The sequence below is a fragment of the Pyrgilauda ruficollis genome, unplaced genomic scaffold (genome assembly GCF_017590135.1).
Source record: "Pyrgilauda ruficollis isolate IOZ18807 unplaced genomic scaffold, ASM1759013v1 scaffold108, whole genome shotgun sequence".
Lineage (NCBI taxonomy): Eukaryota > Metazoa > Chordata > Aves > Passeriformes > Passeridae > Pyrgilauda > Pyrgilauda ruficollis.
Window position 1 is genome coordinate 1,605,008 of NW_024508988.1, and position 24,866 is coordinate 1,629,873.

The 24,866-nt window shown below is 39.3% G+C and overlaps 1 protein-coding gene across 1 annotated transcript in view; it reads right to left on the reverse strand.

Annotated features, from left to right (window-relative positions):
* The window catches only part of PLCXD3 (phosphatidylinositol specific phospholipase C X domain containing 3), a 74,451-nt gene extending 49,665 nt beyond the window's left edge, over positions 1 to 24,786 (reverse strand). The window contains exon 1 of the mRNA XM_041472425.1: positions 24,645 to 24,786. Within this exon, the coding sequence (XP_041328359.1) occupies positions 24,645 to 24,747 (103 nt within the window). The 5' untranslated portion in view covers positions 24,748 to 24,786. The remainder of the gene's footprint in view (positions 1 to 24,644) is intronic.
* Between the last annotated feature and the right edge of the window lie 80 nt (positions 24,787 to 24,866).

Genomic DNA, 24,866 nt, shown 5'->3' on the forward strand with positions numbered 1-24,866 from the left:
GGATTTTGGCTCAGTCAGGCACAGGGGAGATCACTGAATAATATATTTTCCTGGGGCAGTAGGAAACATTTCCTTACCTTCCGAAGTTCTTTGTCCTTTTTTCTTGAACTGTTGCTTAATCTTGGAGCATGAAGAGGCTCCAATATGTTAACTGTGTTTCATTCATTTCAAAGAGACAACATTTGACCATGAAAAGCAGGTATTTGCATTTCTTTTCCATTATATTTTCTTAAGTTATATCTCACTAATAAAAATCAGGATTTGTGACCATCTTCATGTATTTCAAAATACAAACATAATAAAAGTTAATGCATTTTAATCAGGCAAAAAACCATCAAACAAAACACAAATGAGGACAGAAGTGAGACAACCATCACTCTAGCTGGCTCAGGTCTCCCAAAAGACTACCAGAGAGGCAAGTATTTAAGACCAGAAACCATTGATCCAGGACAAAGAAGGAATGTGCAACTACATACACTTTGCATCTATGCCTACATTACATTATTCTTCAGATATGCTCAATAATAATGTATTAATACATGATTTATGGCATGAGCTTTTGAAGATCTTATGGCTGCCTTAGCTCAATGGGTGCAGCATTACATGATGACCATCAGGGTATGCAAGAGCAGAATTTGGGGCATGGGCACAACTACGAATAGTAGCACATGGGAAAAAAGACTTTGATGTCCTGGAGCATGTTCAGAGAAGGGCAAAAAAGTGAAGGGTGTGGAGCACAAATCTTGTTAGAAGTGGCTGAAGGGGTGAAGTGGTTTAGCTTGGAGAAGAGGAGGCTCGGGGGAGACTTCATTGCTCTCCACAACTCCCTGGAAGGAGGGTGTAGCCAGGTGGGGGTCCACCTCTTCCTCCAAGTTACAAATTAAATGAAAAGGAGAAATGGCCTCAAATTGTGCCAGAGAAGGTTTAGAATGGATATTGGGAAGAATTGCTTCACTGAAGGGATTGCAAGCATTTGGACCAGCTACCCAGGGAACAGCAGAGTCATCATCACTGGAGGTATTTAAAAGGTGGGCAGATGCGGCATTAAGGGACATGGCTTTCTGGTGAATCTGGTAGTCTTAGGTTAATGGTTGACTTGATAATTATAGAGGTCTTTTCCAACTGAAATGATTCTATGATTTTCTTCTATTGCACAAAGCACCTTGGTCTTTGGCAAAACAAAATCCTGTAGCTTCATGCTCATTTAACTTGCAGATGCATTAAACCATATAATGTCAGCAAGTCTCTTGGACAGAACCACACTGAATTTCTAGCAGTTCAGACTGATGGGGAATTAAAAATTAACCTTTTACTCATCAATATTTCAATGCCCTATTAGGTTCCATTCAGTAGAGAATGTCCTTAGCACATGTCCTTACAAAACAATCACAGCAAAGCTGAAGAGGATGACAAGCATTTAACCGAAGAAATTAGAAGAGCACAGAATTATGGCCCGTTTCATTGCTAAAAGTTACATTGCTTCAGATGACACAAGTTAGTCTACAGATAAAATCTGTGCATTCCTAGAAGGTTCCTTCTGCTGTTGGTCAGAAGTCCTGAAGGAGCTCACCATGCTCTGCTGACCACACAGAGACTGTACTTTACCAGGGATATTTTGGCTACTAAGGAGGCTTGGAGGCAGAGAAATGGTATTTGATTGTGGCCCTAAATCCTGCAGTTTTATCACAAGAGACAAAGCATCAAATCCAAGTCACTCAAAGGGAACATGTCTCTGACATGTTACTGAGAGTTACTGAGCTGAAGTGTAATCTTGCAAAAATGTAAATTCAAAGCATGGGGATGCTGTAAGTGCCTGGCACCCACCTGCAGCAGGAAAGTGGATTGTACCTCTCACACAAAGGACTTCTGGGCAATTAAAACTCCCCCACAGCAAAACACAATTCCCATATCTAGTTTTTTTTTCCCCCTACCAGATTTCTCCAGCCAAGTCAGATGGTCATATACAGGTGTTGGGGGGGGGGGGGGAGAAGAAAAAGGAAACAACTATAATATACCTTTTAAATGAGAGTTGTCCAGACACTATGTGATCTGGCAACTTAAATTTTCTCTGGCATTTACAAGTGATGAAGAGGTCAAAATATTAAATACCTAGCAAATAATTTGCCTTGACAAATGAGCTGTTTTTCTCTGGCAAACAGTACAGGAATCACTATAACGTACCTGAGCAGACACAACTTACACATGTTCTCTGAGAGGTTCTACATGGGTTCTTGCTGCTCAACTGCTTCTGCAGTACCTGGTGTAGGGCACCCATGTGTGCAACTGCCACACATACAGAAAACAGAGGAACACAGAACTGCAGAAAACAGTGGCAATGCTCACTCTGGAAAAGGACTGTTGAGCTTATTAGGGCTTCCTACAAAGACATAAAACTTTCCAAACAGGTCCTCCTTTTCTAACTTGGTCATCTATCACTTGATTTGTCCCATATTCTTTAAGTAGCTTGCAAAATAGAGTTTAATTTCATCCTTTATAAACTTTCAACAGAGTTGTCACCTGAAAGAACAAAACACAGAAAAATATATGTGCACATATGCAAACACACGCATACACACATACACATTGGAGTCAATGCAATGATTAAAACACATCTAAATAATTATATCGACTAAACAAGAGATTGCTTTACATCATGTGAAACCTTACTCTTTATAAGTTAACAGGGAAATCTGCGTTCCTGGGGAGGAAAAGTTTTCTCTTGTCTTCAAAAACACAGATTTTGAAACAACCAGAATTTGGCCCTGGAATAGTTTTTCAGTTCCTGAGATCTCCACTCCCTCTCATGCAATCCAAAAAAGCTCAGCAGCCAGTCCAACACCAAGTGTGGCTCGTTATCCTCTTTGGAGTGGGGTTTTTCTGTTTGTTTGTTTGTGTTGTGGAGTTTTTGTGGGTTTGATTTGTTTTTGTGATTTATGGGGGTTTTTACAAATAATTAAAAATTTTACTCAAATTACCCCATGTAGAACTTAAGTTTGCTAAGCCACAGGCAGTATCTGCCCTGGATATCTTACAGTCTACAAGGAGAAGAGAAGGACAGACAAAAAAAGTGCAGAGGAAGAGAAAGAAAACTACTGGTGGAAGTCAAAAATGAAGAGAAATTTCAAATCCCTGCTCATGTTAATGTTGGTTTGGTCTCCTGTATCCCGCACAGGAAGAGGAACCCTCCTCAGCTCTCCTACATGGAAGGATGGTTTAATGAGGACCTGACTCAAAGTAAGACCATGCTCATCTCTGGCAAGTGTTTGCTTATGGAGACATCCCTGCTTATTGCAGGGGGTTTGGATGAGATCAACTTTCAAGATCCCTTCCACATGAAACTATTCTGTGACTCTACAATCCTAAGCAGCTGCACAAATTCAACAAGATTTAAAATAGCACATAACTACTCCTTTCAGCACACGAGGCCTGTGCCCAAGTCCAGTGCAGATCTTTGATCTTCAAGCCCTCAAGTAGAACACCCAAGTGAGAACACCCAGGTCTGCACAGAGGACAGAGGGGCAGGCCGGTCCTATGAGTCCATTTTTAACAATGTCTTTCAAAGAGCTGACTTCTATAATCAAGAAAGAAACCCCAGTGACTGAAGCATCTCTTTGTAGTAAAAGTGAGTGAGTTGTCTTGAAGGCCAGGCATGACTGATACTAGTCCTTTCTCTCAGATTCAAGGAAATAAGTTAGCTACAAAGCTCTGTGGTCAGCTGGTTACAATACTTGAGGAAGAGAAGGTTAATCTTTCTGGTACTTTTGCTAACCACCTCTCAAATCAGTGGCACAGCTGGTGTCTGACAAGGGTAAGGACATGAAATATTGCCAGCTCCAATGCATCATCAAGTAGTGATGAACTCTGAGAAGAAAAGCCATACTGTTTTATCCCCTTCACCCTGAAAAGCTATACACAGAGGATAATTAATTGAGCAGATCACTATAGGTGAAAGCCTAACTCAACAGCTGGAAAAAGCCATGAATGAATGAATTACATAGACACACACATATGTAAATATATATAGATATATCTATATATAAATATATATCTATATAGATATATACAGATATATACACACACATACATACATTTAAAAAAAATCTTCCTACATATATATTTATATATATATGAATTTAAAAGTTTGCAAGACTTATTTGAATGTGAGCGTAAAGAGTACGCCTGCAACATGTACAGACACCTTCAAAAGGCTGGGGTGGATCCTTGCGATCAGTTGTTACATTCTAATCCCACTCACTGTCCTTTCCAGGAATTAAAGAACACATGGTGAAATCAGCAAGACATCCAGACTGAGACAGAAAGTAGTCAGCCCTACATTAGGAAGAGGGAAGCACTCTGAACATGGTCACAAAACGGGGTTACTTCTAAAATGTCTTGAAAACATAAAAAATTCTGTCCACAGAGGAGCCTGTATGTATTTACTTAAGGTTCAAATGGGTCAGCTTAGTGCAACATGTACATGGGCCTCAGCAGTGACCTGACTCTGACTTCTTGAGAGCATGGTTTCATGAATTCCAGATGCATTTAGAAATTCAAATTTCAACTTTTACCAGTTCCCATGACAGAAAAATCATATATCCATGTTACCTAAGCAAGTTAGCCAAAATAAACATCAAGTATCACAGAAAAATATTTGCATTTTGTTAATCTTCACTTGATATTAAACATGTGGAAGCCTGAAAATATATAAAGATATTTGTTTCTTCTGATGCCAGTGCTAGTCATAAACGAGGAATTAAAAATGTTTTCATTAACTTTACTCTTCTGCTGGTCACCTATGAAAAAGGTTCTCTGTCTTTATATGGCTTGTATATTTTTATTCATTACGTTAGAGCTCAGCTGTTCACACTTCAGGCATAGAATTCACTGTTCATACTATGTATCTTTGTCCACAGTTTGCTTTGAAACAGTGAATTTGGCTGGGACTAATAGTACTGTATGAACTTTGCAGCCTATTTATCAGTCAGATTCATCAATTTATTCTCCTGTGAGCAATGGTAAGTAAACTCCCACTAATTGTTGTCCCACACATAATTGCTTTGTGTAAGAAATGTTAGGCAAGTATTCAGGGAAGTTCACTTGGTCAGTGCACTCAAGAAGGATCTTTTTGTAATTTTAATTTAGTACCTCCCAAATGTTTGTAAGCTACTGAACCACGGTCACAGCCATACTGCACCCTATTCACATTCTGACTTTCCCTGTTTTGAGCATATATGTGAGCATTTAGAATTTAAGCTTCTGTAAAACATTTTGAGAACAAAGCTCTACCTAAGCAATTCTGATGATGAAAGGATTACACTTTAGATAGAAAAACTGAATACATAGTATTGCTGAAAACAATGTGTTTCCTTATTGCCATACCTTGTTCCGTCTAACCCAATCTACCCCACTGTGGTCTATGTTTACAATTTCATTCTAAACAATCCATATTTGACATCTTACTCTGCTGCAGGGAATGTAAAAATCCAAAGAAAACCCCTTAACAAACATTACTTCTTTCTTCCAAAAAAGGATTGGAAGATAAAGTACCTAATTCTAATGCTACAAAATAAGTTTGATTTTTAAAATATTGAAGAGTAAAAATATCACAACTAAGGTGAAAAGACAGTAAGAGTACGGAAAACAAAAATTCTAAAAGTCAATGTGCATGCAAAGCAAATAATTAAGTCTAATAACTATGTAGAGAAGAAATAAAGTAAGAAAAAAAGTACTAGTTATAAGAAACCATTGAAGCCATGATTAAATGTCCTTGATTAACTGTTTCACAACTACTGTTCCTTGTTCAGTCTGGAGAGCAATATTGTCCCAGCCTACATATTCTCTATATAATGTCTAAGTGAATATTTTCAGGTATCACTGTCTGCTTCTGGCTCCTAAAAACCCAATTTTTGCCCCTAAAAGCCAAAAAATTATTCAGTGCTTCAGGGCATGTACAGGTGAAGCAATTATTTAGTCACCCAGGTGATACTCTTCCTGAAGCAGACAGCGGAATTGGCATTACAGTGAAATATCCTTTCATAACCTTGCCAGAAGTAGCCTCTGTCTCTTGAAGAATTTTTAAAAATTTTATTTATTTAATAAAACATAGTGATAATGGTTTGTTTTCCAGCAGAAATCTCTGAAAAATGATGGGATTACCATACTTATCATATTTTCCAGGACACGTAGGTAGCAGAAAAGGCTTAGTTTTGTTAGACCTAAATTAATATGACACGTCCATTTCATAAAATATTTCCTATATTGTTTAACTCACTAAGAAATAACATTAATTTTTTATTTGTTCAACTATCAATCTACACTTACACATTCTATTGTGCAACAGTGCCTGAAATGTAGTATTTTAGAAGAAAGTAATTTTACATGGCTGGTTAACAGAACAGAAAAACCCAAGGGGATTAACAGACAATATCAATAGATCCACACCAAAATCATATTAGAATAGGCTGTTCAACAAACACAGATTGCAACAACTAGCTTCACAAGAGAAGTAGCTTTAAAACACTGGAGGCTGGAATATACTTTAAATCTTGAGTATTTCCAGCTCACCTTGGCTCTTTGCCAGGAGTTTCCATCCCACAGCTCCTGTTTCTGATCTAAGTCCTTACTCACAAAAAATTGAAATATGTAACATAAGCAGTTAAAAACAAAATTTAAAAAAAATCTGTATTTCAGACATCACAAAAAGGGAAGCTTTCAACAAGAAACTTTAATACATGCAGTTTTAGTAAAGTACAGAATTCTGTACAGGGGCATTCAGCTCCCTGCAAATGAATCCTTTACAAGAAATACACTAGTCATAAAATGACCCAGAGACAAGTTAGAAATCCTCAAGGCATGGAAAAACTCACAGAATAAAAATCCTTAGAGGCTGACCTGAGAGGCTTTCTGAACAAAACTAGATGGACATTTCTCATGGTCCTGAAAACGCATGCATCTCTCCATTCAGCAGCACCAAAATACTTAGAAGTGTTTCAGTAAAAGAAAAGCAAAGTTGATGTCAGTTTTCATAGCAAGAGTACACAAAACAGGTAGCAGATCTGTTCCTGCTCTTCCCCGTAACTCTGCATATGATCCCTTCTGGAGCGCAGGACAGTGGGGAGATGGCAGTACTGCTATTTACGTGTCACTTTAAACATAACATCTCAGTTTGAAATAAATACTTTAGGTTTGATACAGCTTGCAATTACTGAAATAGTACACTTTCAATGACTGAAGAAAAATTTTTCATTTTTGAATGAGAGAATGTCTACAATCCATCCCAAATAGAGTATTCCTTTTTTGCTGTCTTTCAGCAGCTGTGGATGAAGAAACAGATTTGTTACTTTCCAAGTTATTTTCCTCATAATAGAGCATTTACTGGAAAATGGACAACAAAAGTAAGGGCATTTCAGATCAAGGTTGCTTTACCTCTAAGGCCACAATAGGTAATGGCTATTGATGCTGGACTGTTGCCTTGCATGGAAGAAATCAGTTCGAGCCTTGGAATAATTCAATTCAATAGACTCTACAGCAACTCTGAAACCTCATACTAAGATGGAGTGCTTTTTCTGGAAAGAACTCTGATCTCACTTTTAACAGATTTCTCAATCTATCAGTTGTTCTAGCAGTCTCATCGGTAAAAACATTCAGTTTAATTTCAAGCTGAATATATATGGAGAAAAATGACATTTATATTTCAATTCTTGACTACCCCCAGAGTATGCTGTGATAGTTATAATCCTACCAGAAAGCCATTCTGAAAAATCATTGCTCATATTCTTTAATCAGACTCAGAAACATTTTCATACCCTGTAGGAAAAGACAGCTCCATCAAAAATATGACTCTCACAGGGTCTCTAACACCAACTTTCTTCATGGTCTTGATGTAGCAAATGGTCTCTTCAGGATTTCATAATTTCTAGTATTGGAATAAAATGTGTCATTAAAAGCTTTAAAAGGACAGCTCATGGAACAATTTATGGGACATCATCTTCAACTGACACCCAAGGATATAGAGACTGAAATGCACAGGCAGGGCAAAGATCTCAACATCTTCTCCTGGTATTGCCAGCTTCCTTCTCTTCCCTTTAGCTGAGATAAGCAATTCCTCATCATTTGCTCTTCTTGAGGCTTTGAAATTTAGCTTTGACATACTAAACAGCAATACCCTCTTCCTAGGCTATGATTATGGAGCACAGCATAGGCAGAAAACATACTTTTATGCAGAATGACACTGTCACATACCTGGACCTCAAACACACTTTGAAAGCCATAATGTCTTTATGAGGGCAAAAAGAGGATTACATTAAGGGTGAACGGGCTGTTCAAGCAGAATGAACAGAGTAACAAATATTGTGGTGATTGTGGGGGTTTGGCTTGGTACTTTCTTTCATTTGCAAATACAGGGACAGCTCAGAAAGTCAGCACCACTGCCTAAAAAAGAAGATTATAATTTGGCATCAACTGGACTCCTCAGTAGGTACCCCAGCATTTTAACACACATATTCAGAAACTGTGCAAATTTAAAGTAATAGGAATTCTTTTTCAGTGCATATTACAATAAAAGCTTCAAAGAGGGAGACACTAGTCATTTTTTCCACATCACCAGACCTTTCCTTTATCTTCATCTTATGGAAGTATTTCTACAACACAAGACGTGACTAGCACCCCAAAACAACTCATGAAGAGATCAAATTTTCTGTCTGGATCTTGCAGACGCTAAGGATGAAATGCTGCCAGAGAACAACAGCAGTGTAGGCAGGCACCCAAAAATAATAGTTGAGCCAGCCTAGCTGAGATCTGATGGGAAGTGAGCTACAGACAACAGCTAGGGAACTGCCTGATACAGTATGTGTTCAGGTGTGTCCCATGGGTCAAGGATAGCTAACCTCAAAGTGTATCTGCCGGTTGAAAAGTAGCATTATTTTTAATTGTTAATATATTTCCTTGCATCTTCCCTGCTTTACATTTTCTTCTAGGATAGAATGTGCTTTGACTCCAGCAAATAACTAAAATATAAATTAACTTCTCACTGAGTTACAGCAATGACTAATTAAGGCCCCACTGGAGGTTGTCATCCTCCAGTTAAGGAGAGGTTTCTTATAGTACAAACAGTCCTATCAGCAGGCTGGTTCATGTAAAACACCTCACTGGTAAGAGAAAAAGAATCCAAAATTTGCTGCTTGTTAAGTACTGACTTCTGCATAACCATGAGGCTGTAATTCAATTGGTTCAGATTCTGCCACACACACAATAACTACCTAGACACAGGCTCCAAGGTCACAGATGCTGGCTCTTTACCAGACAGAGATACTCATCACAAAACTTCACTATAAAGGAGTACTGCATTTTGACAGAGTTTAAGATGCCCCCTGCAGAGAAGAACTCAGGGAAAAAATCAAGTCATGTACAAAAATTCACTCTTCCAGTGCCTGCCCAGGCTTCTCATATGGTATGGGAAAACCATTTACCAATGCATTCACAGCATCAAGTTTTATACAGCAACAGTTGTGGTAAGTCACCCATAGTCTGGATTAGCAGCAAAGTCTCTAAATTTACAATACCCTTCCAAACTTGTCCCTGATGAAGAAATATAAATGCATCCTAATTGCTACTCTCTAAACTACTTCTAAATGCTTTCTGCCAGAAGGTAATCTCAATTCAAGAGAAATCAACCAGGCATGGATGAACGTTTTTCACCTCTTAAGAAGTTTCTGGAAGTGTTTTGTAGAGAGCTCCCTCATGAGTAAACTTTACCAACATGTTGACAACCTGCAGCAGACAGGTACATCAGCTGCAACAGATGACGACCAGTGCTCCTGGGATCCATCTGACGTTATCCACATGCAGCACAACGTGTGATTCTTAGGGATGGTCTGTGCAGGGCCTTGCCAGTCCCTCCCACCTCAGCTTATTCTGTGAATACTGCATCTCATTTGCAGCCACACAGACCCACCTCCTCTTCTTTAACCATCACAGTTCTGAGCACCTGGCTGTCTTAGGTTGCGAATGCAATATAGCCAGGGGTGTGTATTCCATTGCCATCTGTCAAAACCAGGTGGGGCAGTTTTCTTTATCTCTTCCACAACCAATCCTCCCTCCAGGAAGATCTCTTCTGTTAAAGGGCCATTGAGCCTCACTGCATGACTGATAAAATTACATCATCTCACTGGGAGTTCTCCACCCAGGGGGTGGAGCCAAGCATTCCCACCTGGATATACTCTGAGCCTTGCCATAGCAGTCTTTTCCCCTGGCTTCCCAGAGGAGCAGCCTTTTTTCTACTGGCTTCCCAGAGGAAAACCATGCCTATCTACACCACTCCTGGACCTTCAGAGAAAAACTACACCCTTCTACAGAATCACTGCTTCAACAGAACCACACCTGTCACTGCAGGAGGGCTGCACCACCATTTAATGGGACTGCAACAACACCCTGACCAGCAGGGTGTCAGGTTGTATTCTGACTCTGCCCGTGTTGTTTCATATTACTGCATTTTTATTTTTCTTAACAAAGAACTGTTATTCCTAGTCCCATATCTTTGCCTGAGAGCCCCTTAATTTCAAAATTATAATAATTCAGAGGGAGGGAGTTTACATTTTCCATTTCAAAAGAGGCCTCTGCCTTCCTTAGCAGACACCTGTCTTTTCAAACCCAGAGAGTGGCTAACAACAGCAGTGGTGATTTCTTCCCAGCTGCCTCACCTGTCATAATCCCAGCTTCTGCCACCCTCCAAATCTCTTCCTGAATTTAACATGTTTTAAATCCCCCTTAAAAAAAAGAAACCCTAACTTTCAGTTTATTTTTATCCAAATCAAGTCCATTTCTCTGTGATGCAATACAGGCTGTTTTTTTCATGTGCTTCTTTACATTGCTATTCCTTGTATATTTCAATAATGAGCTTGTTATCAGCTAGGTTGTTAGTGAAAAAAAATTAAATTAAAACAGGACCCAAACATTGCAGCAATGAAGGACTGTGTTCAGTACTCAGTTTTACCAGTTCAGTGCTGCCTTCACTAGCAAGCCATTCAGATTAACTGGATGCAAACACTGCTGCCAAGATTCATTTTGGATTTTTAGGAAGTATCACACGCAACAGGACAACTGTAAAGAAATTTTAACCTGTTCCTTTGACAAAGTCATTAATCAGCCGTGCTCTGCATCCCCAAAGAAATTCCTTGAAGCTTATTTTTCTGAAATCATGAATTGACTGCCAAGAAGAGCAGCAGGAAGTGTGTAACAGTAGGCATAGACCTACTGGTAAACATCCTTTTAGGGCTTCAGTAATTTGATATTCTGATTGAAATTCTGATTGAAAAGCTGTAAAAAGTTTAAAGCTATAAAAAAATTTTGTCAACAGTTTTCACTTTAAACATCCTACCTTGGCATTCACAAAGTATTTCAATACCACAACATTGCTTGATCGCAGCACTAAATTGTCAGAACACAGCCCCGTTCTGCTGTGAACTTGCAGAAACCTTTTACCTGAATGGTTTATCACTGACTTTACTCAAACTTCACAGCAAATTCTCTCACACTCACATTTTTTTAAAGTAAGGCCTGGTGGGCTGCAATGGTATATAGACAGTTGTCTCCAAACAGGGATCCTGAGTACAGAATTTGTTAGAAAGGGGTATCACAGCAATGTGTATTTTCAGAACACACATAAGAACAGCAGAAGTAAAATAGTCTTTTCAGAGCCCACAAAAAGCTTAGCGGCTGGTGAAATGCCTGGGTATATCCTGTTATTTAGCAGCAAAATGTGGGCCTTGTTACTGTAAATTTCACTTATTTTCCCCAACAGCTGTGTAATTAATACCTGTGTCCCTCTTTCTGAGCACACATTTTCCTTAACTTTTGCTGAAGTCTTCAAAGCAAAATTAGCCAACAAAAGATTCCTGGGCTATGCTCTAGATGCTTTCTGAAGCAATGCTTTGCAAAGAGATGGAGCTAAATTTGGCAGTGCTCACCCCTTAATCTCCAGGCAAAGATTTAGGGTAGTAACCTAAATGGCTCATCTGCATCCCTTCAGCCTTCAGAATATTTATTTCTTTTTTTTTCACTTTATTCTCACTCTTGCATCATTTTGGGAGAATGGATGAAACTACTGATGCCTTCACACCTTCAGACAATGCTTATGAGGCTTCCAAGTGCTTACACCTTGCCTCTCTCCCTACTAGAATACATTAAAGATTACAGCAATATGCAACTTGCTTAACAACCTTCACATCAGAAAACAATCCCACACTTTGGTTATTTGCACGGGTGACTGAAAGATGCAGATAAAACCACCTGTGGTTCCCAGACTGAAAGGGGAAGAAGTGCTGCCGGATGCCACTAGGGAACATCCAGTGCAGGGTCAAGGCAGTGCTTGCATATAAGTCTAAGACAGCAACCCCTAATGTAACTCAGAATGTGCTAACTGGCCTCCCTTGCTCTGCAGAGCTTGCAAACCTCCCATTTAGCTGGAGCTGCTGTAACCCTTTATTTGATTCTCAAGTGAGGCCAGAAAACTTATCTCCTGCAGCTCACCCTCTAATCCATGGAGATCTGCCAAACCACTTACAGCCTGGTTTCACCTCTGACTGGTCCCTCTTTTTAGAGACCATTTCAGAAGTGGGTGATGCAATGCAGCGCTCTGTATGCCATCACATTTGATGCACATGTTGCTTTCCTGTGAAAAATGTGTCTTTTCCTTGCTGGTATGACATAGTGCAAAGCACACAGATCTCATGTACAAGACATAAAAAATCTGATGCATCTGTTGTCACAAAAAGCTTTGTATACCCTCTTTCTCTTGTGTGCTTGGGAAAATGCATGGCTTAAAGGTCAAGTCACTAAATTAAGATCTATAAAACACAGGTTCATTTTCTATTCCTGCCTCAGCATCCCTTATTTTAATCAAGTAATTTAGTTTTCCTGCCAACAAATATGGAAAACATCCTGTCAAGATAGAGAAAATGAATCCTTTATAATTTGTGTTTAATATGAAGGCTATGGAGATGGATAAAACATGCACACACTTTCCATGTTCTAACCATTTCTTTCAGACAAGCTTTAAGCCTATGTCTTTGGCTCAAGCATCAGCAAAATGCAGAAGTCAGAAGCCCTGTCCTAGACCAGCCCCACCACCAGTGACCAGTGTTTTCACATATAGAGCTGTATCTACTTGGCAGGACTAATGTCGAAGTCACCATGTCTGATCACTTGCACCATGAAGTCTCAAGGATCTTCAGCTCTTACTACTCTTCTCAGTGCCCAGTCCAGGTATCAAAATTTCCATAAATCCTTATCTGCAATGCAATACAGAAATCTATGCAGTCTTTTTGACAGCTACTCTTCTATTCTCCCCACCGTAATTTAAACTATCTCTTTTCAAGCCATCACACAGCAATGCAACATGAAAATCCAGCCTAGATCAGAGACCAAATGAAGAGGATTAGTCTTTTGGAAGAAGCTGTTCAAAAGAGGTATGATGAGCCTTGGTGTTCCAGGCTTCAGAAAACAGAGCAATACTGCTGTTATAAAAGAACCGTATGCAGCCTTTAATAACCCAAATTTTAAAGCCCTTTCTTGAGGAGTATTTTCTGTTTCAGTGCCTGTCTCAATTCCATAGTAATTCCAGGAAAAGAATCACTACATCTGCATTGGGAGACAAAACCCAGAAATTTTAACTTTTACTTACTCTTGTTCCAAGAGTTCTCCAGACTTCAATCACATCAACATCTTAAAAGATATGTTGAGACTTTGAAAATAAGCTAGCTTGTCTTTGAAATACTTTGGTCTAAATATTAAAGCATATTATTACAAATAAATGTTAATACACCATATTTCCTACAGTAAAAAGGAGCAAGTCTGTGAAAGGCCTGCTACCTCAAACACCATTTCAATACAGATAAAACCCAAAATATTACTTAGTGGTATTTCAGCTTCAAAATAATCAATTAGACTATATGCTATTTCCTCCTCTTCTGTACATAAGGGTTTGATCTAGCACCATTAGTCATCACAGTGTATGTGTCAGCTGACTTTGTAATGCAATAGGTAAAAGCCCCAAACCTGCTTTTCTCTTGTTGTTCCCTGATTTATATTTAGGTCATAAGCAAAGACAATGGAATTTTTGGACAAAGCTGAACTGTAAATCTTGAAACTTTTTCATTCTGAAGTTAGATTATTTTTTCTTTAATGTAGCTATTTAATAATGATTCACTTAAAGACTATAAGCAACATAAGCTGGTACTTTTCTTTCTGACAAATGCATTACAGTGGGTATTTTAGAGGGCCATATTTAAGTTCATCATCTAGTCAGCATTGCTTTCTTCAGCTGTTCAGAGCAATTTATTCATCAAGAGCTAACTGAGGCAGACTCAGTTCCACCCTGCATAGTGCACAAAGTAAAAATACAGTTACTGCTCTAATTTAGTGACATTTCATACAGATCTGCATTTACACATGGTATAAGGCAGTGGAAAATCAGACTCAGTTAGATTAATGTGAAAATTTCGCCTCTTAGTGAGTGAATCCTGTTATCCAATAAACTGCTGAAAATTAATCCAAAGGGAAAAAAAGCACCTGACCCATGAACTGAGTAGAACTTAGGAAAAAAAGTTCACTTTAAACACAGCACTTCCCTTCTTTCATCCTGGATCTTTCCTGGCTTGTCTGTAAGTTGGTGTGAATTTTTAAAACATTATTTTGTCTTACACAGTAAGTTTTAAGCACTCTTTTAATCTAGCAGGCAGGAAAGCAGGCATGTTATCGTATCCCCACTTACTTTCAAGTGTCATTTCCAATTAGAATACTTCTCCATATCTCTATTGGTTTTACATATCCTCTAACTATTTCTGGCCTGTATCCCACTCTTCACTCTTAAGACAGAGCTGAAGTAACACCTGATGGAAAGTGAGATGTAAAAGGGATTGCATTTTGCTTCTTGGCTTCTGCATTGCAAGAACAGCATGCTCTTGCAGACAATAGCAATTTCAAAATGAAAAGACATTATCTCTCACTTGACTTGGAGAAGCTGCTTTCAAGGAATTTAATTTGTTTATCAGCACTTCTGAATACCTTTTGAAATACAAAACCAATTAATAAACCCTAAAAATTACAAGAAAACACCATCATCTTCCTTCTCTATGGGAAAATTCAAGGTAATTCACAGCCTAAGATAAATGGCTTGAAGATTAAGAAACCTTATCTCTCTTAGCATATCTGGGAGAGCCATGCTGACAAAAGGTAAAATCCAGTTCTGAAAAGTACACAGGCCAGAAGAGTAAAGGGATATGTGTAGAGGGGAATACCCCTTTTTTCTCACCTTGTCCTTGAGCCTCTTCTATGATGTAGATCAGAGATGACACCAGAGCCAAGGCACTGAACTTACTTCACCTTTTATCTCCCTTCAGCACAGCACTTCTCCTTGTTCCTAGACCTCCACCTTCACCCAGTTTAACCCTGTTTCAATCCAGATACAAACAGGGCTCTCCTGCAAAACTGAAGTCACTTTCCAATAGCAGAGATTACTTTTGGTTTTGTGAAGGATGCAGCCTCAAAGGAAACAGTAAGAATTCAGTGGTATACAAAGCATATTAATAAGCAGCTAGGAACTGAATCCCAACATGGACCAGATCACCCAACCTTACAGTGACTTGTTCTGACCCCTGCAGGGCAGGAGGATGTGACAGGGCCAAATACATAATGGCACAAAAGCCAACCATTTCTTTGTGGCACCACCACTTCCACATCATCCTAAGCTCTCAAAGAAGTCAGTGTTAGTTTTATTGGTTCACACACTGTTTTCAGCGAGAAGACTCTGAAGCATTGCTGGCCAGTTCATTAAAACTGGTCTTAGAAATCCCAGTTTTCTCCATACTTCACACTGTGATTTCTAAAGGAAATCCTGCCCCATGCACACCAGAAGCAATAGCATTCATTTGTACATGTGCTGTTCATGTCCCTCACAGCGTCCCTTGGCTTGCTTCCCCTATTATACAGCTACATCTGAAAATTACTGAAGCTGGCTTGTTTTCTCCTTATGTATTGTCAACTTATAAAGTGTTTCTCAAAACACTCACTCGGCAAATGCACTAAATAACACTTGGCTAACGGCATGAGTCCAGCTCCCGCTCACAGCAAGAGCTGCACTCCTAGATAAGCCTTGAGGCATGTCTAGACATGTGTTCCCCATTCCCATTCTGGACAGCACCTGTTTTGAGGTGATGTCTCCTATTTGAAAGAAGAACGGCTGTCAATTTTGCACCAGAAGCAGAGGAAGGCAGAACTCCAACTGAGCAATGCTTTGAAGATTACAATTCATCAAAACTGTGTATTTCCATACCACTAGCAAAGTTTCACTTCAACCATGGAAATGGTGAGATTATTGTACAAGGTGGAGGAAAAATTAAATCATTAAAAACAAAACAAACCAAAAAACTAACACACAAACATGACCCAAAATAGACAATTCCAGGTTTGGATTCACATGGTCTAAGTGTCCTGAATTTAAACATACAAAAATATATACCAAATATATACCAATCTCTAAAAACAAAACAAACAAAAAACCCCAAAAAAAACCAAAAACAAAAACAAAAAAAAAAAACCCAAACCAAAAAAAAAAAAAAAACCAAACCCAAAAACAAGCAAAAAAACCCAAAAAAAACCACACAAAAAAAACCCCAAAAAACCAAACTGATGCAACCCCTTAAAAGTGATTTTTTTTTAAGTGCAATGAGGATGCAGATGAATACATACAAAGACAGAATCTGCTACTCAGTGTCCAAGCTAGATCTTTGCCTCTTCCAATTAATATCCTCCCGCTTTTCATGACCTAGTTAACTTGGGAATTTCTGTCCCAAACCAGCTTCATCTAACCTGTCTACCCCTGAATGAATTACTCCTACCATCGTGCCATGCAGAGTGCCAACACAATCTTCATTGCTTTCCCATAATGGAAAAAGTAACTGGCAACTGCCTCCTGCAGCAGCTTCAAAGTGATATCCTGATCTGCCCACCACACACAGATGAGCCCCTTTGGAGATGCTGGCACTTCAGGTCCGAGGGAACCCATCCAAGTGTCTCCCATTTTTTGATCACATGATGGGAATAAGCATCCTCACACGTGAAATACAAGAGACAACACTACCCCAGTTTGCATGGCTTCTGATACAGTATTCGTGAACATGATCTACATAATTAGAACAGTCTCGCAAAATTTGAGAGTTTCAACAGAAAGAAAGAAGACTAATCCTAAAATAGCTAATCTCTTGGGATTCCTGTGCTAGCACCTAGAATGAGCACCGGCTCAAAATTCCCCATTGACAAAGCAACTTTTGGGTAGCGTGCACAATGGATGGAAAGCAGCACTCCAAAAGCTTTCGTGAGCTTTGCAGTATAAAACAAACACCTTTTCTTTCAAAGTGCAGCCTAGGGGTCAGTGAAATTTTCCATAACCCACTGAGCAGACTTCCTAACCCAGCTCTCCTCCTAAGAGCAAGGTCAGCCTCCATAGCAGTGGTCTCCTTGAGATTACAGCAGGATTTAGCAAAGCTAACAAACTAATAACCTTTAAGGCTCTAAAGTATCAATTTGATTGCACAGCACTACATGTAACACATCTTTTCTGTATTTTTCTTACTCTCACTTAAATCCCAGTTTAGCAACCTTTCATAATTATAAAACCAAGCTGCATGGCTGCCAATGTATACATGAAAGCCAAGTGTTTAATAGAATTTAAAAAAATTTCTATTCAAACACAAAATTACTATGGATGACAGCATGACAGCAAGGTAAAGCATGAAGTATACTATTCATCTCACTGGAGTTTGTTCTGTTAAAAAAATGGCTACAGAATTTATTCAAGGCTAGATTAGTTCAGTGCCCTTTATCCTGGCTTTTTTTAATTACAAGCAAAATTCATAATGCAGTAGACTTCATGGATGGGTTTTTGCCTTGATGGCAGCAGCACATGTCATGTATCTCCAATCATCTGAAACATCCTAAGTGACATATACAGAAGGGAGCAAAGCCTGGAACCAAAACAAAGAAAATACATTTCTTCTTTACATCCTCTATCTTTTTTCAGTATTCTGTAACATTTTATTTCACAGTTGAAACACTAAGTATTTAAGCATGAGGTATGTGAGCTAACAAGGTAAGCGACTGGATGAGCCAAAGATTAACTTTTTTTAATATGAAGAGAGACACCATTTCAAAAGATGGTAAAGCATCTGAAAACTGTTTTAGCAATTTGTTTTAAATTAGATTATGGTGAAAACTGAGATGGCATTAAAATAAACAGAAAATTAGAAACCTGGACTTTCTAAAATGAAATTATACATTTTGGCCGTTATGTATCACTGTTAGCTGACACTATATAGCTGCTCAAAGTAATGGAAAAGATTAAACCAAGGTTTGCTACAGTAGGTCAAATGAAAAACCATTCAACTTTGCAAAAATTTAGATTAAAATCCAAACCTTCAGATTTTGAATGACATTTCTTCCCAATTATATATATTTTTTTTTGTTTGCAGTGTCCAAGGGCTATACTGTAGGGATTGCACAAGGAGTCTGTTCAGAAAATAAGCACCTATAATTTGAACCTACTTTGAAGAAAGGATAAGATGGGAATGAAAGTTATTCTCCCTGGAACTGGCTGCTCTTTGAAGAGAAGAACAGTTAAACACAAATCTGTTGACTAAATCTGAATGCTATTTATAAATTATATACAATTAATTTCTAAAAAGTAGTGAGCATTTTAATTATTATTTCTATGCAGAACAGTAGAAGAGATTGCACAGCACTCTTAGGGGGTTCAAAGTTACAGTCTGCAAAACTTTGTCTACCTAGGATCTGCATTTTAAACTACTTACACAGTTGAGAGCGTGTCACAGTTGAGCATCTTCAAAGCAAGATCCATTTTGCATGAAAAACAAGAGTTCAAGTTGCAGTATAGTAAGAACCACAGGAAATTACCAAACATAAAACACACACCAAATACAAAGTTAAAGACTGTTAAAGAAGGTAAGGGCAGTTTGGATACACAGAACAGTCAAGAAATTTTCAGACAAGAGATTAAAAACCCCAGCAGTTCATTGAGTTGGAAAGACAGAAATAATTCCAGATGGCAACAAAGCTGTTCCCTCTGCCACACCTGCCATGGTAGCAGGATGTGAGGCAGGTTGGAGAAGGCAGTTCTGCTGGAACTGAGCCGCAGGAGACACAGTGGACAGAGATTGCTGGATTAATAAACAGCCCCTGTTGGGAAACCAAGCAAAGGCAGTTTCGAATTACCTCTGGTAGCAGATGGGTAAGTAACCGAAGGGTTTGAACTGTTTAATTTTTACGGCAGTGTGAGTAAACAAACAGCTTTATTTTGTGTGTGCTAGAAACAAGTCACAGCAGGAGAAATTAATGGTGAATGCCACAGGAAACTGTATCACACAGAAATATTTCTAAAACAGTTGGGAATGATACATTAGCACGTGCAAGGCCAGTGAGAAACTGTTTTGTGGATAAAAGTGATTGATGTAAAAAGATCGTCAACAAATTAAAAAAGAGCTATCATAAAGAAAAGTTATAAGGATATTTGCTCATTTTCTGATCAGAAAAAAATAAAGCGTAAGGTACTTACTTCTGGTAGAAAACCACTGAAAATGGAGTGCAAGGCACAGTGGAAAAGAAAGAACTCTCCTAGGTACATATACATGTCAAAAGCTAATGGGTGACTTCACATTACAGTTTTATTTATAAGTTTACCTGCATCATCAGTTTACAGTTCTAGGCAAAGCTAATTTTGTACAGAATTGGACCCAGGCAAGTGAAGCACAGGTATTATGCTGACCGAGAGCAGAGAGACAAGGGTGAAACAGATCCCGCATCTCAAAGACAATCACCCTTCACCCTTAAGCCAAATCCAAATCATTGGCTATTGAAGATCAAATTTAAAGAGATTCCTAATAACATTTAAACAGAGAAAATGCTGTGTGTCTACATAACCAAAGGAAAAAGTTCTAGCTTTTTTAAGATGAAAGAATTTCCCCAGGGGGCTGAGAATGGGGAATGTCTGTCCAAGAAACAAAATATCACTTGAACATTTGAAAGCTATTACAATGGAAGTTAAAATATTTGAAACAGAGCTGTTGTTAACACAGCAGTGCTATCATTCACAAAAAAGGCTAAAATATTCCAGTTGCACTAACTTTCTTCTCCCAAGTCTCCCCATACCATCTTCAATATCCCAATACATCTTTGACATTTGACACTACCATACATCCTCCTCTTTGTATAATAACTCCCTATGAGGTCTTGCTATTTCTTTGCTAAGTATGATGATAGTGAGATACAGAAATTTCAAGTATCAGAGCCTTTTTCTAAAGATGGGTAGTACTAAAAAATTCCACCTGACAACTTGCTTCTTATTTGAGGTGAGCCAAACTAGCTCTGCTCTGTCTAGCAATTGCTTTCCAGTTGATGGACAAAGAAATTTATATGTCAAAATAAAATTTAAAAAAATCCCATCTGAAAAACCACAGAAGCCAATGAGGTCCTGGGAAAATACTTTTCACAATAATTGTACTGTTCACATTGCCTCTTTGAGCAACAAGAACACATGCTGAGGTCAGAGGTTTCATCTGCACAAGGAAATCAGAAACAAAAGCCTGAAGAATCACAGCTCCAGAAAGTTATGCAGTCAAGAGGTATTCTGGGTCTTAAATTCATTCAGAAGATTTTACCCACACAGACATGGCCCTAGCATGCATCATGACTGCTCATATGGCAGAATCCTGGGCTAGTACCAGTTTTGGTGGAGGGATGAGTTACTTATGGAAGAAAATACTCTTTTCAATCATAAATTATTCTCATGGATTTCTCAGTCTTGGAATATTAGCACCAAGGGAAAAGGCAACAATGATTGCACAAATTATTCATATAAAGACTCTGATATTAAACTAGACACATATTTAAAGACTGTCAGTGAGAAAGTTTATTGATCAGTAAGTGGAATAATTCATAAGGAAATGCTGCCTACTGATGTCTATTTACTGCACTGCATGTAACTGATGATCAGCTCAGATTAAGGAAGGTGCATGGACACAGCAGAATACACAGGCTCTTCATACCTCACCTTTCAGCCTCAGCTTGGAAGCATGAAGATTTCAATCCTATAAACATGCAGTGCCTCAAAAAACCTATTTCTTATCCTGGTCAAAGAGGCACAGACATTGAAAAAGCCACATTTTGTCTACTAAAGAAAGATACCCTTCCCCCAAAGACCAGAATCCACAGTCCTCCACCTTTTTCTCAGAGAAACTGTTGAGAGTTTAGCCAGGCAGATCCTTTAACACAAGAGGCAGTCTGCAAGCAGTAGAAGACGTACACCTTGACCCAAAGTCCTAAGAATACATCCTTTCATTATTCTAACTGTCATAGCAATAGAAGATTAAATTTGTGTGGCATTTTCTGGAAACTAACAGATCATTAAATTTCCAAAGAGTGTATACTGTTATTTGCTACCATTATCACTTGAGGAAAATCTGCCACTTGCAGCATAAGAGAACACAGACATAGTCAGCTCAAAGAAAGATGAAAACCTCATAGAAAATGCATCATCCTCTTATGTAGAAGAAATTAAAATAGAAATGTTTCTGACGGACAAAGCTGGCACAAGCTATATTAGAGATTTCTGTCTCATCTAGAGGGTTCCTGCAGTTGGGAAAACAAAAGGACCTAGCTTGAACTGTGGAGAATGAAATGAGTAGAAGAACTTACTGAAATACTAGAAAAATCCAGCAAAGATTTGTTATTTACAAAAGTATAATGGATGGTAAATAGTATAAATTTGTACCTGCATAAGCTTAGTAACTAAGCAATAAAAGGGTGTGAGCAACAGTTTTAAACATATTATGAACAAAAAATTCCTTCAACAATACAGTTTAAAAACAATCATGACAGAGTATTATGAGACTTGTGCTTCTCTTCGCAACAGCTAATATGATACATGCATGTCTGTGGAAAGACAACTGAGTGTATCACTTCAGTTCCAAGCACTCCTTGTAGACAATGAGAAATGTACTGATGATTTCTAAAACAACACTTCCCTCCTAATACAGTGGAACACCCTTTGTAACGGAAAATTCATTCTAACATTTTCAAGCTAATAGTTTGTTTTCTTCAACATTAGAATTGTTGGACTCTGGCTCCAGAACTGAATTTCATCCAGCTGAAATAATGTCAAAATCAGTACTCCTATTGTGCAAGGGAAGTTTAAATCCTGCTGGGAAAAAAAAAAAAAATGTACTGTTAACTTCTTCTGGTAGGGAGAAAAAAAAAAGACAATGTAAATAAAATGCTATGAAAACTTTAGTTCTTAAACACTAACTTCAAAAACAGTGAAAAATTCACAAGTTAACTCTACCTTGACACATGAAGGTTTGGATTGCACACAATCCTTGCATTAACTACTTGAATATAGTTATATGCTAACAGCTATTTATGCACATGTTATTAATGCTCAGCTGTAGACATATGGGAGAAAACTTTCATATAAATACTATGAATGTCTGAAAGGCTATTTCTTCTTAAAGGATGAAACCAATCCCATGTTAGCCCTTTTCCTTAATATTGTGCATATCTACATTGTATGTTGAATGTAATAATAAATCTACTGTTAAAAGACAGTGCTTAAACTACACTGATACCTATAGTTTGTGTGCCATGCTCCCTAGCCGACAAATTTACATGAACTGTATTGCCAACCTCCCCATAAGACTCTTTTTGCCAAACCTGGCATTTTAAAAGTGAGACAGGCAGATAAGAGGTCTGTGTCAATTTACACTAACAGAAGGACAAATTTCAAAGGTCTTAACACTCTGCCACTCAAATAATTTAAGTTTTTCTGCTAATTTCACCAAAAAAAACAAGTCTGTGTGCATTAATGTTACATGAACAAAATAGTTCTGCCAGTGTAAGGGCTCAGTCTCTGCACTTAGAACCTGCAGAACTTGCCCACTGCTAAATGCTATATTGAGATTGACCAGCACAGACCAAACCATAAATTGACACACATTGACCAAACCATAAATTGGTTTGTTTGCTTGTTTTTAATTTAAACATGTTAACAACGTTTGAAAGCTTGTATTATTAGTGCCAAAGCTCTGAGAAATGTCCACTTCAAAAAACTGTGGACAGTTTTTAGAAAGAGGCTGTAAGAAAGTAACAGAGAGATCTTGCTGAGATAGATGTACCAGTAACAGCCTCATGATGCTTCCTTCAGTAAAGGAAGTCACTTAATGGTGATTATGCATAACAAATGCAATTTTTTGCATCTGGAAGCAACTTAAGTTTCATCATATCTCCTCAAACCAGGAAAAAGTCTCTAAAACAACACATTTAACCTGAAAAACCACCATACATCCGAAAGAGAATAATTTCTCATCATGCCAATATTCCATAAGAGTGTTTCACAGTTTGTGGGTTAATGAAAAGTTATTACACTGGAAGATTTTTACGGCTCCAACAGAATTTGATGGAACAATTGCAGATGCTGGGTTCCCATGCCTTGGAGGGACACAATTTTATACAGGATATATTCAACCAACAGCAACCATCAGTGTAGCAAGTAAAATGCTAGATATAGCTTGTGTAAACCATAAGAAGCTAAAAGACACTTAATTTTAGAAGGGTACACCTGTGTCTAAATGAAACTATAGAAAACACATTATTGCAAATATCAGCTGCTATTACATTGTCCTAAAGTATCTTTAGGACTATAAAAACTGGTGTAACACAAGCACCTACTACATGAAACTTGCAAGAAGTGAACATTTCTCATAAGCAGCTTAAAAGACTTTAGAGCTTCAGCATCTCTGAAACCTCATTCCATTTAGATACCTTAGAGAGGAAGGATGCTGGTAAAGACATCTTGCAAAACCTTGAGGTGCTCCTTCAAACCAGAGATCATCTGAAGCAATTACTGGTTTGAATTCTAACATGCATTTTGCCTAAGTCTACAATCATACTTAATATCTTACCAAAAAAAAAAAAAAAAATTACTGAGGCAGGACAGGAAAGAGTTCGTAGTCTGAACACCATCACCTGCCATCCCTCATCTTATTTAAAATTGTGTTGAGATCGAGCGTTTTCTGACAGCGACATGACATGAAGCCGCGCACTGCCGCAGCCTGCCTCCCCTCCCGCAGCCGCAGCCCTGCGTCCGTCCCCGCTCCGACCGACCTCGCCGCACAAGTTTACGGGGAAAGAGGCAGTATGTGGCATCCTAAGCGAGATTTACTGCTCGGGCTGTTACGCCAGTCCGGCAGTAGAGGAACAGGCTTCCTTCCCTCCCCGACACCAGGTACAGCGCGCACTCCGCACCCGCCGCCCCACAGCCGCTCACAGCGCGGGGCCGCCGGAGCCGCGTCCCGCCGGTGCCTCTGCCCGCACCTGCCCCGCTCGCTCCCACCCACTGGCACGGGCAGTGCAAGGCAGCGCGGTAAGGGACGGGCACGGAGCCCCGCGGCAGCGCGGTAAGGGATCTCCGCGGAGCCCCGCGGCAGCACGGCCGCCTCCCCAGCGGCGTGGAGCGCCGAACCGCGCCGAGCGCTTCGCCTTCCCGGCGCAGGGCGGCCGCGGGGCGGGCAGCCGGGAGCACCCACCGGGGATGGCCAGGTTGGTGAGCGGGGTGCTGTGGAGGCTGCCGGGCAGCGCTGCCATCCAGTCGGCGAAGAGCAGCTCGTTCTTCCCCTGCGACGAAGCCATGCTGCCGCCGCAGCCGTACCGCCGCCGCCGCTCGCTCCAACTCGCCCAGTCCCGGCCACGGCCACCGCCACTGCCACAGCCCCGCCGAGCCCGGGCCCCGCCNCCCCCCGCCCCGCCGA